Genomic DNA, 15345 nt, shown 5'->3' with positions numbered 1-15345 from the left:
ATATTATAATATGATCTGATGAAGCTAATTAACAAACCTATCACCTCACATACTTATCATTTTTTTGTGGTGAGAATATTTTAAATATATACTTATAGAAATTTGGAAATATACAATACTTATTTACTGTAGTCACCATGCTATGAAATAGATCACTATAGCATACTTCTCTTGTCTAACTGAAATTTTGTCCAACATCTTAGGGGACATTCTTGAATTCTTTTTTTTTCTTTTTCTGAAATAGGGGTCTTATTTTGGGAGAATATCAGTCATCTTTTCTTGTGTGTATGCTGGGGATTAAACCCAGGAGCACTTAACTACTGAGCCACATCCCCAGTCTTTTTATATTTTCGATTTTGAGACAGGGTGTTGATAAGTTGCTTAGGACTTTGCTAAATTTTTGAAGCTGGCTTTGAACTTGCTATCTTCTGCCTCAACTTCTCAAGTCGCTGAGATTATAGGCATGTGCCATCGGGACTGGCTTCAACACCAGTCATCTTGAGAGTGAGAAACTTTAGGGGCAAAGCAACAAAGGACATTCAAGGGAGAATGTGAGTCATCTCCAGAAAGAGAAAGTGCAATCTCTTAGTCTTGGGTATTAATATTTATAGAGGGACAGTAACTAGAGGCTGAACTGGATATAGAGGCAAGGCAGAGTTTCATGACTTCAAGCCAGTTTCTCCAGTACTTTCACATTACCCTCCTGTGGTTACTTTTAGAAGGGCCATTGGGCCAGGGGCAGTTGGGGAGGGTCTGGGTTTCTCTTGAATTACTTGTTTTGCAACTGTTCGTGGATACTTTTCCTTTTGATACTTGGTTTATTTTTCTGTATCCTCAAATTTTCATCTTAAGAGGAATTGACATCCATTTATCGTACATAGTTTATCTTAAATTCACTTGACATTTGGAGTGACAGTGTGCTAGTTAATTAGCCTAATCCAAAGGAAAAATAAACTTCTCACATCTTTCTGATAGGAGGTAGTTCTGCATCTTGGAGGGAGATGCCAGGCTGAATTTAGGCTCTTACTGTTCCATGGAGACTGAGAGATAAGAGCACAATATTTCTTAGTGGGGCCTCACACAGGCTGGACAAGTGCTTTACCCCTGATTTTTATCTCCAGTCCCTGAGCTTCCTTTCTCTTGGTGCTAGAGATTGGTCAGGGCTTTTCACTTGTAGACAAGCACTCTACCATTGAGTTATATATTTAGCCCTCTCTAAAATTTTACTTTGGGACAAGGTCTTGCTAAGTTGCCCAGGCTGGTCTTGAACTTGTGCTTTGCCTTGCCTCAGACTCCTGAGTCATTGGAATGACAAGTGTGCACCACCATGTCCCATTCCACAGTCTTTAAATTTTTTTTTTAAAAATATCTTTATTTTATTAATTTGTTTTTTATGTGGTGCTGAGGATTGAGCCTAGGGCTTCCCATGTGCCAGGCAAGTGCTCTATCACTGAGCTACAATCCCAGCTCCTCCATGATCCTTCTAGGTAATCATATTTCGAAGAGATCTGGCTCTCAGGTCCTTGAGACATCAGACATTCCTGGGTCAGAATGCTGGCAAGAAATTTACTTAGTTTTAAAAGTTTTAAAAAGATTTACATACATTTCAGATAGTACTTACAAGTGTTCAAATTAAATGTTCTAAGATAGTTGGGGAAGAATCTCTCATTATTTTTAACAAGAAGAATTAAATCTCTATTTTTAATTTGTATTAGCCTTTAAGCCTGCCATGCCTCTCCTTTCTCCCTTATCTTGTCCTCCAACCATTCACTCTCCATACCTCTTAAATCTATTTGTCCTTTTCCAACATCTACAGCTATTCACTGGGCATTTATTCACTACCCTTCTCTCTTCTGCACCCTCTGGTTTCCCTGCCTCTGCTTGCCTTATCCTTCATCTTTCAAAATTAAAAAAGGATCAAATCTGGCTTGGAAAGAGGACAGCTGAGAAAAAAATGGGCTTAAAGTATAGGAAAAAAGAGTAGGGCAGTGTGAAAAGGAGGGAGGGCTCTGTCTTCTGAGAGCTTGTCTGAAGGTTCTAGAAGGGGAGTACAGCAACTAGCATATCTATGACCAAAGAACTAGCCTTTATTGGGGAAGGTGTTCCTCTTCCACAGAGCTCAGTTTTGGGAGGCACGCATATGGAGTGTTGAGGGAGGACGGGGACACCTGCTTCATCAGCCAGATCAACCCTTGTAATCAATGAGGTTGCAGATGGCATAGCCAGATCACTCTCACATGCAGGGTCTACTTTTGGAAACAAACAAACAAACAAACAAACAAGTATTTCCTTGTTCCCTAGAGATGGCAGGAAAATAGTTTTATTTGTTCTTTTGTTTGTTTCTCAGGGTCATGGCTATGGAGCTCTGGAACCACACCTTCCTATCGAGTTTCATCCTTCGAGGTCTGCTCAGCCACTCATCATATGACTTCTTCCTCTTTTCCCTGGTCCTTTTGGCCTTTGCTGGGGCCCTGACTGGCAACATCCTTCTCCTCCTGCTCATCCAGGGTGACAGGCGCCTGCATACTCCTATGTACTTTTTCCTCAGTCAGCTCTCCATCATGGATTTGACCCTGGTTTGTGCTGTGGTGCCCAAGATGGCAGCCAACTTTCTCTCAGGCCATAAGTTCATCTCTTGGGCAGGCTGTGCAGCTCAGATCTTCCTAGTGGTCATGGTAGGAGGAGCCGAGTGCTTCCTCTTGGCAGTCATGGCCTACGATAGGTATGTAGCTATTTGCCACCCTCTGCGGTACTCTGTGCTCATGAGCTGGAAGACCTGCTATCTGCTGGCTGTGGCATCCTGGATAGGTGGGGTGGCCGACAGTGTGATCGATGTTGGTACAGTCTTCAGCTTTCCCTATTGTGGCTCTCTGGAGGTGGATCATTTCTTCTGTGAGGTCCCTGCCCTTCTGCGTCTCTCCTGTGCTGACACGTCCCTCTTTGAGGACCTCATCTATGCATGCTGTGTGGTCATGCTGCTGCTGCCCCTGGGAGTCATTGTGGCTTCCTATGCCCGGGTCCTCACAGCTGTGATTAGGATGCCCTCCACTGAGGGGAAGCAGAAGGCTCTGACCACTTGTTCCTCCCACCTGGCTGTGGTGGGCCTCTACTACAGTGGAGCCATATTTAGCTATATGCAAAGGGCCTCAGCTAGGACACCAGCAAGAGACAGGGCCACCTCTATCTTCTACACCATTCTTACCCCAATGCTCAACCCACTCATCTACAGCCTGAGGAATAGGGAGGTTACCAGGGCACTGAGGAAAATGCTGGGAAGGTGGAGAGTGTAGGCACTTGCCCGTCCCTCTTGGGCTTCCCTTCTTGGTGTGTCCTTTCTATGCTACCCCCATTCTTCCTCTCTGCCTGCACTGACTCGGACAAGTTGGGGCAAGGCTGTGAACTAAGTAATCTGCTAACATTTAGGATGCTTGGAAGGAAAGTGGTGGGGTAACAGATGGTACTTAATTTGTTTCACAGTGAATCCCCCCCCCCCACCCCAGCACCATAATATCCACCAATTAAAGACCAACAGATACATTGTTTACATTGCCAGTAGGATTGGTAGGTCAGCCTTGCTTCTGAATTATATTTTAAAAATAAACCAACAGTCAGCAGTGGTGGTGAATGCTTGCAATTCCACCTATAGAAGAGGTTGAAGTAGATGCAAGTTTGAGGCCAGCTTGGGTAAATGAATGAGATGCTCACTCAAAATAAAATAAAGGGGTGGTATATAGCTCAGTGATAGAGTGTTGCCCAGCAATCATGAGGTCTGGTTTTGATTCCTATAGCCACACACACACACACACACACACACACACACACACACACACACACAAAAGAACCAACAGTGTATGAGTTCCTCCCTTCTTCCCCCTCCTTACTGTAATAAGAGTTCACTTTATGCTTTGAACGTAACTCTTACTGTTCTGCTATTGCGGCTTATTTTAAAACTGATATTTTCTCTTCTACCTCTCCCCCTTCCTAACCTTGGGGAAAACAAGATCACCCTACTTCCCATCCTAGGCCAGGTTATCTGTCCTTGTGAACCCAGGCCAGAGAGAGAGAAAGTAATTCAGCCTGGGACTGTCCTTTCACCAGATCTAAGAAATGCATCTCTCTCACAGCCACCAGTGAATTAAAACCCTTTGATGAGGTTCTTGAAATGTAGCCTTTGAATCATCTCTTTAAAAGCTCTCTGCTCCCCCTGACTGGAAGATTCACAGTCTCAGCACCAAGAATCCCAGTTACTTCTTCTTTGCGAGCAAAGAAATAAAACTTCTTTTCCTTTCTTTCTTAAAGCCTTGTCTTCCTATTGGATTGGCATTGGGGACAAGGACCAAGCTTTCAGTAACAGCACCAGGATTTTTGTTTGCCTTGTGTGTACAGTAAAGGGATTGAACCCAGGTATGTCCTACTACTGAACTATATCCCCAGTCCCTTTTTATTGTTTATTTTGAGGTTGGGTCTGGCTAAATTGCTCAGACTGGCCTGAAATTTAGGATCCTCCTGCCTCAATCTCCTGCATCATAAGGATTTAAACTTCTTTTCAGAAATATCCATTCAGTTCATTTGTTCATTTATTTATTGAGTTATTTGTTCTTTTGTTGTTATTTTCTTTTAAATTGTTTATATATTCTGGATATTAATTCTCTGTCAGATGAATGGCTGTCCGAGATTTTCTGCCATTCTGTAGACTGTCTTTTCACTCAATTATTTTCTTTGCTGTGCATAAATTCTAAAATTTGCTGTAAACCCACTTGTCAATTCTCATTATTATTTATTGAAATAAGGAAGTTATTACTGAGCCAGTATCTTAAAGTTTTCCCCTATGTTTTCCTTTAGTAGTTTCAAATCTTACATTAATTAAGGTCATTGAACCACTTTGAGTTTTTAAATTTTTTTTTCTCTTTTTGTACAGGATAAGAGGGACCTAATTTCAATCTTCTACAGGTGGAAGTCCGGTTTCCTAGCACCATTTATTGTTGGCAAGAAAGTAAATTAGTACAGTTACTAGGGAAAAATGGTATGGATGTTGTAGGGATAGATGAGGCAAGGCACCAAAGATAGCAGGAAACAGTTTTATTTGGCTGCATCCAGGTTCAGACGGCACAGCTTTTGCTGTAATCAGTCAATCTCCTGAATCCTGAGTTCAGGGAGTTTCAGAATTTTATACCCAGCATGTAAGGGGAGGGGCTCAGAAGTCCGCAGTTTGCAGAAGTTCACATAAAAGCAGCTTTTCCTTTCACTGTTCTGGGGAAGTTAACCCTTAACGGACAGCACCTGAAAAAGGGAGAGCTTCTTCTCCCCTTTCTTTCCTCCCCTTGCCAGCTGTTACCATGTGCCAAATTGGTAACTTCTCATAGAAATGTAGACATCTCTGTGAAGCTTCAGCTTAAGGCCAGAGGCCTTGTTTGCACATTTCTACAAACTACTAAACTGGATATGTTTGTGAAAAACTAGTAAGGGGGTGCCCAGCATCAGGAGTGCTGATTTCTTCTAGGCTTGTGGCCAAAAAACAGGGCAATATGGAAATGGAAACCTATCTACATTGAACTCTTTTGTAGAGACTCTTGTGCTGACAGTCCTAAAATCAGCCATGGTGAAGATTTCTGGAAAAGCCCTGGAGAAGCCCAGTTAAGATTTTTTTTTGTGGAGAAAGGGGGTTCCACTACATGGAGGTTCCTCAAAACAGTAAACATGATCTACATATTCCAGCTATGCCACTCCTATGCATCTGATGGATCAAAGTCAGCATACAAAAGAGATACTTACATACACACATGTTTATGGTGACACTATACATAATAACCAAGTTATGGAATTAACCTAGGTAGCCCATCAACAGATAAAAAGATAATATACAACAGAGTATTTTTAGCCATAAAGGATAAAATCATGCCATTTGCAGGAAAATGGATGGAAATGGAGATTGGCATGTTAAGTGAAACAAGCCAGACTTGGAAGGACAATTATTGCAATGTTTTATCCTATATGTGGAATGTAAAAAGAATTGTAAAAATATATGAAAGTAGAAGGAGGCCTATTAAGGAAGAGGAAGGGAAGGGTGTAAGAGAGGGTACTTGGGAGGGTGGTGCAATCAAAGCACTTTATATGTTTGTATGGAAACATTGCAATGAAACTCATAGATTTGTTCAATTAATGTATGCCAATAATAGTAACAATGAAGTGAACCTAGATGGGAAGGGGATGCAGCTCATTGGCATTGTACTTAGTATGTATAATGCCCTGAGTTTGATCACAAGGCTCTATGTTTGATCCCCAGCAACACACACATACAAACACACACACACACACACACACACACACACACACAAAAGGAACCAAGAGTGGGAACCAATTCAGAACCCATTTCCACACTGTAATATGACACACAGAATTTGAGTATGACATGTAAGAGGATCTTTGTAAGATTAATTGTCTTTCTAGACTTCATTTTATTCATCTGTACCATCATAGCTACTGGTAAAATTAAATTCAATATTTCTTGGCTCTCATTAGTTGCTAATTATTTTTTTAATGAAAATTTCCATTTCTGTGTGTTTCATATCATTTAGAAATTTAAAAAGAGTTTTGTGCCTGCTCACAATTGTTCTTTATTCTTTTAGGAGATGAGCCTTATGCTACCCAGGCTGGCCTTAAACTCCTGGGCTCAAGCAGTCTTTGTTCCTGAGCCTCTAAAATAGTTGGGACTACAGGCTTGTGCCACCAAACGCAGCTTTTTACTTTAAATACAAGAATCAAAGTGTTGCCAAAAGCTTGGGCCTTGTCCCCAGTGCCAATCCAATAATGAGGACATGGTTTGAGAAAAAGGAAAAAGAAGTTTTAGCCCTTTGCTAGTAAAGGAGAAACACAGGGGACTCCTGTCCTAAAGGCTGTGATTCTGCTCATCAGCAGGAACAGAGGGCTTTTAGAGAGGTGATGCAGAGAAAATGAGATTAGGGAGGAGAGATCAGGAAGGAGAAGATCAGGGAAAAGAAGATCAAAGAGGAGAAGATCAGGAAGGAGAAGGTTGGAAGTTTGAAAGCTTTGAAACAAAAGGATCAAAGCCACCAGGGATATAGTCAAAGCATCAAGTGAACCCCTATTACAAAGGTATATAATTTCAAAACAGCCAGAATGTTATTTATTTATTTTCAGCTTTCTAGAGGTATAATTGACAAATAAACATTGTAATAAGTATATATTTTGTGAAATGTTACTACAGTAGTTTCAAATAGCTAGAGTTTAGGCCATGGTAGGTATAGAGGTTATTGATAGGACATTCGCAGAGTCCACACAAAGTCCAAAGGCCACGCCACACACCAGAATCTCACACAAGAGACTTTTTGTTGGCAGCACGAGACAAACCGACAAGGCTGTACCTTCAAGGAAAGAAGCAGCACTTAGGCACTCACAGAGGAGCTTTACAGCCATCAAGAGGAATTTCATAAGAAATTCATAAGGAGTTGTGTCATAAGCTAGGGTGGGGTTGATCATTTAGCAGGCACATGTTCTTATGGGAAGTGAAGCAGCATTGCCTCGGAATCTCGACTTTGGAGCCTCTAGATAAAATGGCTCCCAATCTAAACTGGCAAGTCTGATGCTAATATTGACCTGATGTCAATAGTTATAATGCCTTACTCCATTTAATCTGGGAAGTTTAGGAGCGAAATGATCTCCTCCTCCTCCTCCTCCTCCTCCTCCTCCTCCTCCTCCTCCTCCTCCTCCTCCTCCACCTTCTTCTCTTCCTTCTTTCAGGGCTGAGGATTAAACCCAGGCCTTTGTGCAGGTTAAGCACTGACTCTCCCACTGATTTATACCCCCTACCCCCATTACCTCTTTATCATTGATGCCAGACATGGAACAAGAATGAGGTGTGAAGAGAGCATAGCAGGAATTGGTTTCTATTGAAGTTTCCATGACAGGGACTCTGGAGGGCCTTGGGAAATAATTTTTTTGTTTTGTTATTTATTGAGGTGCTAGTAATGGAAACCAGCGAGGCAAAGTGCTCTACCACTGAGCTAAATTTTAGCCCCTGGAAATGATCTTTTGATCCATGCCATCTACAAAGATTTCCTTAAACACAGTACACCAAAAATCTCCAATCACTCTAAGAGACCCACATTAATTTTTCTGAGAGCCTGTGAGATATCAGATGCCATGTGGTCAGTTCTAGGATACAAAATGTTCCAAACAATGGGGCCAGTTGAGCAGAGGCTGAGTGTGAATTCTAGAGTGTACAAACTCAGAGAGTGTGAAGTAGAGCTGACCAGAGGGATTGAGACCCACATCATGTAGAGCCTGGTAAATCAGTATGAGGAATTAGAGTTTTGAGCAGTGGAGAGGTATGATCTGCCCTGAGGTTTGTTTTTTGTTTAATTTTTTTTTTTAGTTGTTGGTGGATCTTTAATTAATTAATTAAATTTATTTATTTATATGTGGTACTGAGAATCAAACCCAGTGCCTCACACATGCTAGGTGAGTGCTCTACTGTGGTGAGCCGTTCCTGCGGACTGTGGTCGCCATTACATGATGGCGCTGGCTCCTCTGTGGTCTGTGAAGGACAACTCCATATCAGAGAGAGTTGGCGTATTGTCAACTCCTTATCAGAGAAAGTTGGCGTGTCGTTTTCTAGCACCCTGTGAGAAGGGTCCACGTGGCAGCTTCGCATTGGGGTTCGCGGTGCTTTATTAAGGCTGGGAGGGGCATCCGAGTATTATTCCGGGGATTAGAAGAATTATTAGAAGAATATCAAGGACCTGAATAAACTGCTGAAAGAAGATTCCTGAGTCGCGTCTTCCTTGCGGGCAAGGGGGTCGCGACACTCTACCCCTGAGCTACAACCCCAGCCTCCTGCCCTAAGTTTAATAGAACCACTTAGGCTATTGTGTAGGGCCCATGGGGGAGGTTTCTATGGCAATTCTGGTGAGAGATGATAGTGTTCAGATGCTCATCCCTTGGAAAACCAATGTCTGAGAGACAAGTGTTATGGAGAAAGGATTTTATTCAGTGACTGAAGAATGGACAAGAGGGGAGCTTTCCTTACAAACCAACTTCTTAACTCCAGGGAATCAAGGGGTTACAGATATAGGGTAGAAACAATATGGGAGAGGAAGAGATTGATAAAGGGAAAGAATATTTATGTCTTTTCTGGAAATAGATGGAGATCTGGGAATATGAATGCCACCTCATTCATGGTCTGATGTTTCCAGTTATGGTGGCTGGTAGATGTAATTTACTTTATTTTTTTGTGGTACTGGGAATTGAACACAGGGGAACTCTACCACTGAGTCACAACCAGCTGGTAGATGTCTTTAGCCTTGAAGTGAGGAGGGACTGTAATGGCAAAACCAGACCTGGTTGTAAAATGAAATTACAAAAAAATTATTGTAAGAAACCAATGCCTGGGAAAAGGGTTCCCTCCCATCTCTCAGGCTTTCTTCAGAAGACTATTTGACCTAGGGTCCTTTTGTGTTGTAAATATCTGCACTAGGAGTCTGACCACTCCCTCATTAAAGGTAAACACCCCTATGCTAGGCTTTTCAAGGCTAGAGATTTAGCAGATGCCTATGAAAAGAGCCTTTTTTTTTCTTATTTGTTTCTGTAAGCATGTTATGTTAGAGACCCTGAGCAAGGCTGTCAGCCATGTAGATCACAGTTTTTTTTAAAATAGGGAAAAATCCCCAATGATGGGATGGGACTAAGACAATACCAAATAACTTATAAATGTGACAAACTGTGGATCACACTTCAGAATTTGGAGTTCGTTGTCTTCTGGGCCCACTGGCATAAAATGAAGTTTGGAGTTCTTCTCCTCTCCAATGCTGATTGCTATCTCTCAACAAGTCTGTTTCTAGCAAAAAGACAGACTAGGCAGGTCTAGTTCAAGAAAACTCTATATTATAGTTTCAGACAAAACTTCTCTCAAATGAACAACATGTCTATGTACAGAGTTAAATGGAATATGATCCAAATGTTAAGGCAACAAAGGAGAGAGACACAATATGAAGACAGAGGTGACAAGCCTTTTCATCTCATTTCAGTCACCTGTCAAATGTCTGTAGGCCCAAATGAAGAGACAATGTTTTCAGCAAAAGTGGCCTTCAAATCCCTGAAGAGAAATCCACATGTTAGAGTGTTACTAGCAGGAGTCAGAATTGGGTTTGTGTCCCACCACATAGAAGAATGAACACCAAGAATGCAGAGGTAAGCAAGTAAACAGGAATTTTATTAAAAAGGAAGGTGAGCTGGGGTGTGGTGGTGCATACCTGAAATCTCAGCAGCTTGGGAGGCTGAGGCAGGAGGAGTGCAAGTTTAAGGACAGCCTCAGCAATTTAGTGAGGCCCTAAACAAATTAGTGAGACCCTATCTCAAAATTAAAAAAAAAATTTAGAAAAGGCTGGGGAATTGGGATCATATTATAAAGTACCTCTGAGTTCAATCTCCCCTACCAAAAAAAAAAAAGGGTGAAAGAAAGTGAGAATTCCCAGCAATTCCCAGCACAGGCTCCTGGGAGGGGTAAGACTGCTATTTAAATCTTACAGCATTCCTTCTTTTAAAGGCACATAAGTAGAAGTTGATGAGCTCTTCTTGATGAGTCCTTGATATTTCAATTGTTTTGTGTGAGGGCACAGGCCAGATTGTGCAGTCATTCTCTAGGAGATGGAAACTGATGCCCTTTGAAAAACAAGAATTGTTTTTTAACATGTAGGGGCAGGGGCATGTTAACATGGCTGTTCTTGTGCTAACCCTCTTATCAATTACTGTCCCTTCCCTACTCTTTTTTTTAAGCATTCAGATTTAACTTTATCCACATTACCATTTAAAGCTTGATTTATAAACAGTACAATTACCCATTGCTTCATGGGTTCAAGTTAAGCATTTTTTCTATGTGGGAACTATACAATATAATAAATGTCAAAGGACCCAATAAAGCAGTTTTTCATTACTTTTAGGATCTAAACAAATATTCTGAATGTTCAGAGCTCTTTAGGTGTATTATTTTATATTCAAATATCTATCTATATTGAGTCAGGTTATATGACCAAAACAATTTAGAAAAGTAATTAGCTTTATAGCAAAAGACTTTCTATCTACATTATCATGTTCAAAGGAATTCATGTTGCAATGCTGACAAAATCTGGTGGCTGCTCTGGAACAACAGGCAGTGTATTCACTCCATTAACTGTGTGGCAGGTCACACAGGTACAAACACGGAACAGTTATGCACAGTTCATCCAGGACGGTTTTGGCTCCCCTGCTAAAACTAACCAATGAAATACAACACATCAACTGCCGTTGACTTGGTTTCAGGAAAACCACATTTGAGAATTATAATACAGTATCTTCCTCATCTCACCTTCAGTCGTTGACAGGAAGTTTGTAGGTAACCATGCTGTTTACTTTGTGGATCCTGGTAGTAAATGAGCCAAGATGGACTTCCTCAGAACTGGTAATGACCTGTAGTAAATAGTTACCTGTAGTAACTCTTCCCATTTTTCAGGTACAACCAAATCTTTGTCTGTATAAATCAGTAGATCAAATGAACCTAAACTGGGGATAAGATCATTAAAATACACTATTTTTCCAAAGTAAAAATACCCTCTCTCTTTCTCTTACAGGGCCACGTTCTGAACTACCCATTGTTAGAAGATGGGTTGGCTGGCCTCTAATCACTAATTTATTTCCCTCAGTGGAAATTGATTTCAGCACAGATTATACTCTTCTATTTTACCTTATGAAAAATTTAGGGCTTTTAAATTTTGCAGGAAAACCATTGAACATACAACATGCACACAATCACATGAGAACTTTTGAACATAAGCCACAGGAGAGCTAATATCCTGGTGTCACTGCAGAGCTCCAGTGCCCAGAACAGTGCCTGGCATGGAGGAGGCAGCTGTCAACCATCTGACGAATGGAGCAACGAGGATTGAAAAGCAAGACAAGCACTGCACACTGCAATGTGCAGACAAAAAAGCCATGGGAGGAATCACACTGCAATGTTCAAGAGGGGCCGCTGTGCAATAGTTTCTCTCCTTTTGAGCATTTCTCAGTGTTCCAGAATACATACACACACATGCACATACAGAACTGCCGCCTCATGATGCTTCCCTACTTACATTACACTTTACTAACCATTAAAAGTTACTAAAGGGTTGATTCTGCAAGCAGTAGTTTAGTTGTTCCCCCCAGGAAGCAAAACTCAGTGTGAAGGTGTGTAACATGTACAAGAAACTTCCAACACTGGTAGAAACATCACTGTCACTATGATCTGTCAGATCACTGAGCAGATTTCACCCTGGATGGTTTTCTGAGACTTCTGTCTGGGAGCACTATCAAAGACACTGAATCAATCAATTTATTTTAGGTTTAACAAGTGATTTAAAACATTCACAAGAAAGATTATTTACTTGATAAAAATGCTTCCAAAAATCAAATAAGTAATTAATCAAAAGATTTTTTAAAAAGTGAACAAAGGTCCCTTTAGGACCTACAACTTAGTGAGCAAGATACATCTTGTGATGATTTTGTTTATATATCCAATCATCATTTAGGGCTGGTCTTAGATTCAGGTCATTTAGTATGAGTTGACTAGAAAATATATCAACCACATCAAATTAGGAAATCTGCAACATCTGTTGTTTTTCACAGTCATGTCATACTCAATATCAAATAGCCACCTTTTGAGGGCCTCCCTGCTTTCAGTGTTCAACATGACCACCACCAGCTTCTGAACCCGCACCCTTGTACAGCCGGTCTTTCAGCTGTTCCACCACACTACTTAGGTATTTTATGAGCTCAGGGTTGGTAGTTACCAGCAAGCTGAGTCCATACTTCTGCGCTCCAGTGAAAGTTTCAGAGGCATATATGTCACATTGACACAGGATAAGAAGAACTTGGCCACGATCTCTGCTCTCTGCAAAGGGTGATGCTCAGCTCCTGGGACAGTAGCTGCCATGGAGAAGCCCATCTGCCATCCAGTTCAAAAGTCCCTTCCCTACTCTTCACTGCCTATCCTTTCCTATCTCAAAAGGTGGTACCAACAGCAAAGCTAGTGGGAAATATTGCATTGCCCATCTGTATGATTTCCAAAATTAGTGATTTGCAAGTCAACTAAGGCAAGTGAAGGTAGAGACTTTATTTAGTTGACCCCACTCCCAACAATGGCACTTGGACCTGGGTGGAAATAAAGAAAGTGTCTAGAAGTGGACAGGTTCTGGATATATGTTGAAGTTCAAATAAACAGGACTTTTTTTTTTCTGGTTGTGTTGGAGATGGATCCAGGGCCTCACACACCCACAGGCACCAACAGGATTTTCTACCTTAACATTGTCAAGAAGAAAAAATAAAAATAAAAATGGACCAGTACTGGTTCAAGGCATTTAATATGGAATTGAGAGGCTATTGTTAATCAGATCCCAGAATATCTGCATCTGAAACTTTGAACTAGGCTGCAGACTGTCTCACCCTTGCTGCAAATGAACCTTTGAAACATTGTTAAAAATCTCCGTTGAAGATCATTTTCAAGCAAGAAAATACAAGACACCATCAAAAGGTTACCAACTGTGGTGAGCCGTTCCTGTGGACTGTGGTCGCCATTACATGATGGCGCTGGCTCCGCTGTGGTCTGTGAAGGACAACTCCGTATCAGAGAGTGTTGGCGTGTTGTCAACTCCTTATCAGAGAGAGTTGGTGTGTTGTTTTCTAGCACCCTGTGAGAAGGGTCCACGTGGCAGCTTCGCATTGGGGTTCGCGGTGCTTTATTAAGGCTGGGAGGGGCATCTGAGGATTATTATTAGAAAAATATCAAGGGCCTGAATAAACTGCTGAAAGAAGATTCCTGAGTCGCGTCTTCCTTGCGGGCAAGGGGGTCGTGACAAGTGGTGCCGAAACCCGGGAGAAAAAACCAGGAACCAGAACTTTCAGCAGCCAGGGAGGCGCGCCGGTAAGTCCCAGGTAAAGTGGGACCCGCTGTTAAAAAGCGGAAAGCTCCTCTGTAAATAAAGAGGGAGCGTTAAAAGGTAATTGCTCCTCTGCAAATAAAGAGAGGGCGTTACATCTCATAGCAATTGCACTCTGTATTTTTGTTTTTGTTTTCTGTGTATTTTCGTTTTGCTTTTTGTGTATTTTCACTTTCGTTTTCTGTGTTTTCTTGTGTTGCGTCATGGGTGCCGTGACTTCAAGTCCACTTCTTCTGGCCCTAGATGGCCTTTTACGTTCCAAGGGACTGGAGGTGAAACGTAGTACTTTAGAGAAATTTTTACAGAGGGTGGATACTGCTGCACCGTGGTTCGCATTTTCGGGCAGCCTCACTACACCCAGCTGGGATAAATTAGGCAAAGATCTTGATTTTGCTCGTGAGCAGGGCATACTAGAGGGTGGGGTGATACCCCTCTGGAAGATGGTCCGTAGTTGCCTTACAGATGGCAGATGCCAGGAAGCGCTTGCTAAAGGACAGGAAGTTTTAGAACAATTGCATGAAGAAAAGTCAGAAACGACAGAGAGCGAAGTGTCTCAGGAGGAGGGGAGTGTGCGGGGCGTGGAGAACGGGAGGAGACGACTGTATCCAGATCTCAGTGTGCTGCGCACGCCCCCATGCGAAAGTGGGTCAGAGGTAGAAGACGATGAGGAGGAGGAGCTGGGGACGCTGTCTCGGCAGCTAGGGAGTTTAGCTAAAGGGAACAGAGATAAGCAAGGGCTCAAAAAAGGACGGCCTCCCGATCCGCCTCCGTATGGTGGGGGTGTTTCGGGATGAAGTTTCCACGCCCAAACATGGAGGGCTGTTAACGCTGAGATGGGTCTTGCTTATCCAGTTTTTCAGGATGATAATAGGGGAAGATTTCATGAGCCTTTGGATTTCAAAATGGTAAAGACCCTGGCGGAGTCTGTGCGCACTTATGGGGTCGATGCCGCTTTTACACTAACTCAGGTGGAGAATCTGTCTAGATACTGCATGACTCCCTCTGATTGGGCTAGCCTCGTTCGGGCTTGCGTCTCCCCAGGCAAATATTTGGACTGGAGAGCATTTGTGCTAGAGGGCGCAGCAGAGCAGGCCGCCCAAAATCATGCAGCAGGACACCCCCATTGGGACAAAGAAATGCTTTTGGGACAAGGGAGATTTGCTAATCAACAGACAGGATTTCCTCTTGAAGCATATGACCAGATTAATAATATTTGCATTCGGGCATGGAAATCACTTCCAAATAGAGGAGAGGTGTCTGGTAACCTGACTAAAATTATACAAGGCCCTACAGAACACTTTTCAGATTTTGTAGCAAGGATGGTGGATGCCGCTGGAAAGATTTTTGGAGATCCTGATAGAGCCATGCCCCTTATCAAGCA

At 42.1% G+C, this 15345-nt stretch overlaps 1 protein-coding gene and 1 pseudogene across 1 annotated transcript; one reads left to right on the top strand and one right to left on the bottom strand.

Annotated features, from left to right (window-relative positions):
- Positions 1 to 2315: 2315 nt before the first annotated feature.
- On the top strand, positions 2316 to 3290 carry LOC101955846 (olfactory receptor 2M3). The gene has a single exon (XM_005340877.2). The coding sequence runs from the start codon at positions 2352 to 2354 to the stop codon at positions 3288 to 3290; it is 939 nt and encodes a 312-aa protein (XP_005340934.2). The 5' UTR covers positions 2316 to 2351.
- Positions 3291 to 11361: 8071 nt separating this feature from the next.
- LOC101960638 (mitotic spindle assembly checkpoint protein MAD2A-like) lies at positions 11362 to 13080 on the bottom strand (annotated as a pseudogene).
- Between the last annotated feature and the right edge of the window lie 2265 nt (positions 13081 to 15345).

This window comes from Ictidomys tridecemlineatus, chromosome 1, assembly GCF_052094955.1.
Source record: "Ictidomys tridecemlineatus isolate mIctTri1 chromosome 1, mIctTri1.hap1, whole genome shotgun sequence".
Taxonomy (NCBI): Eukaryota; Metazoa; Chordata; class Mammalia; order Rodentia; family Sciuridae; genus Ictidomys; species Ictidomys tridecemlineatus.
This window is presented reverse-complemented; position numbering and strand designations above follow the sequence as displayed.

Excerpts from the sequence above, each read along its gene's own strand:
- LOC101955846 (XM_005340877.2), top strand. The coding sequence starts at position 2,352 with ATGGCTATGGAGCTCTGGAACCACACCTTCCTATCGAGTTTCATCCTT.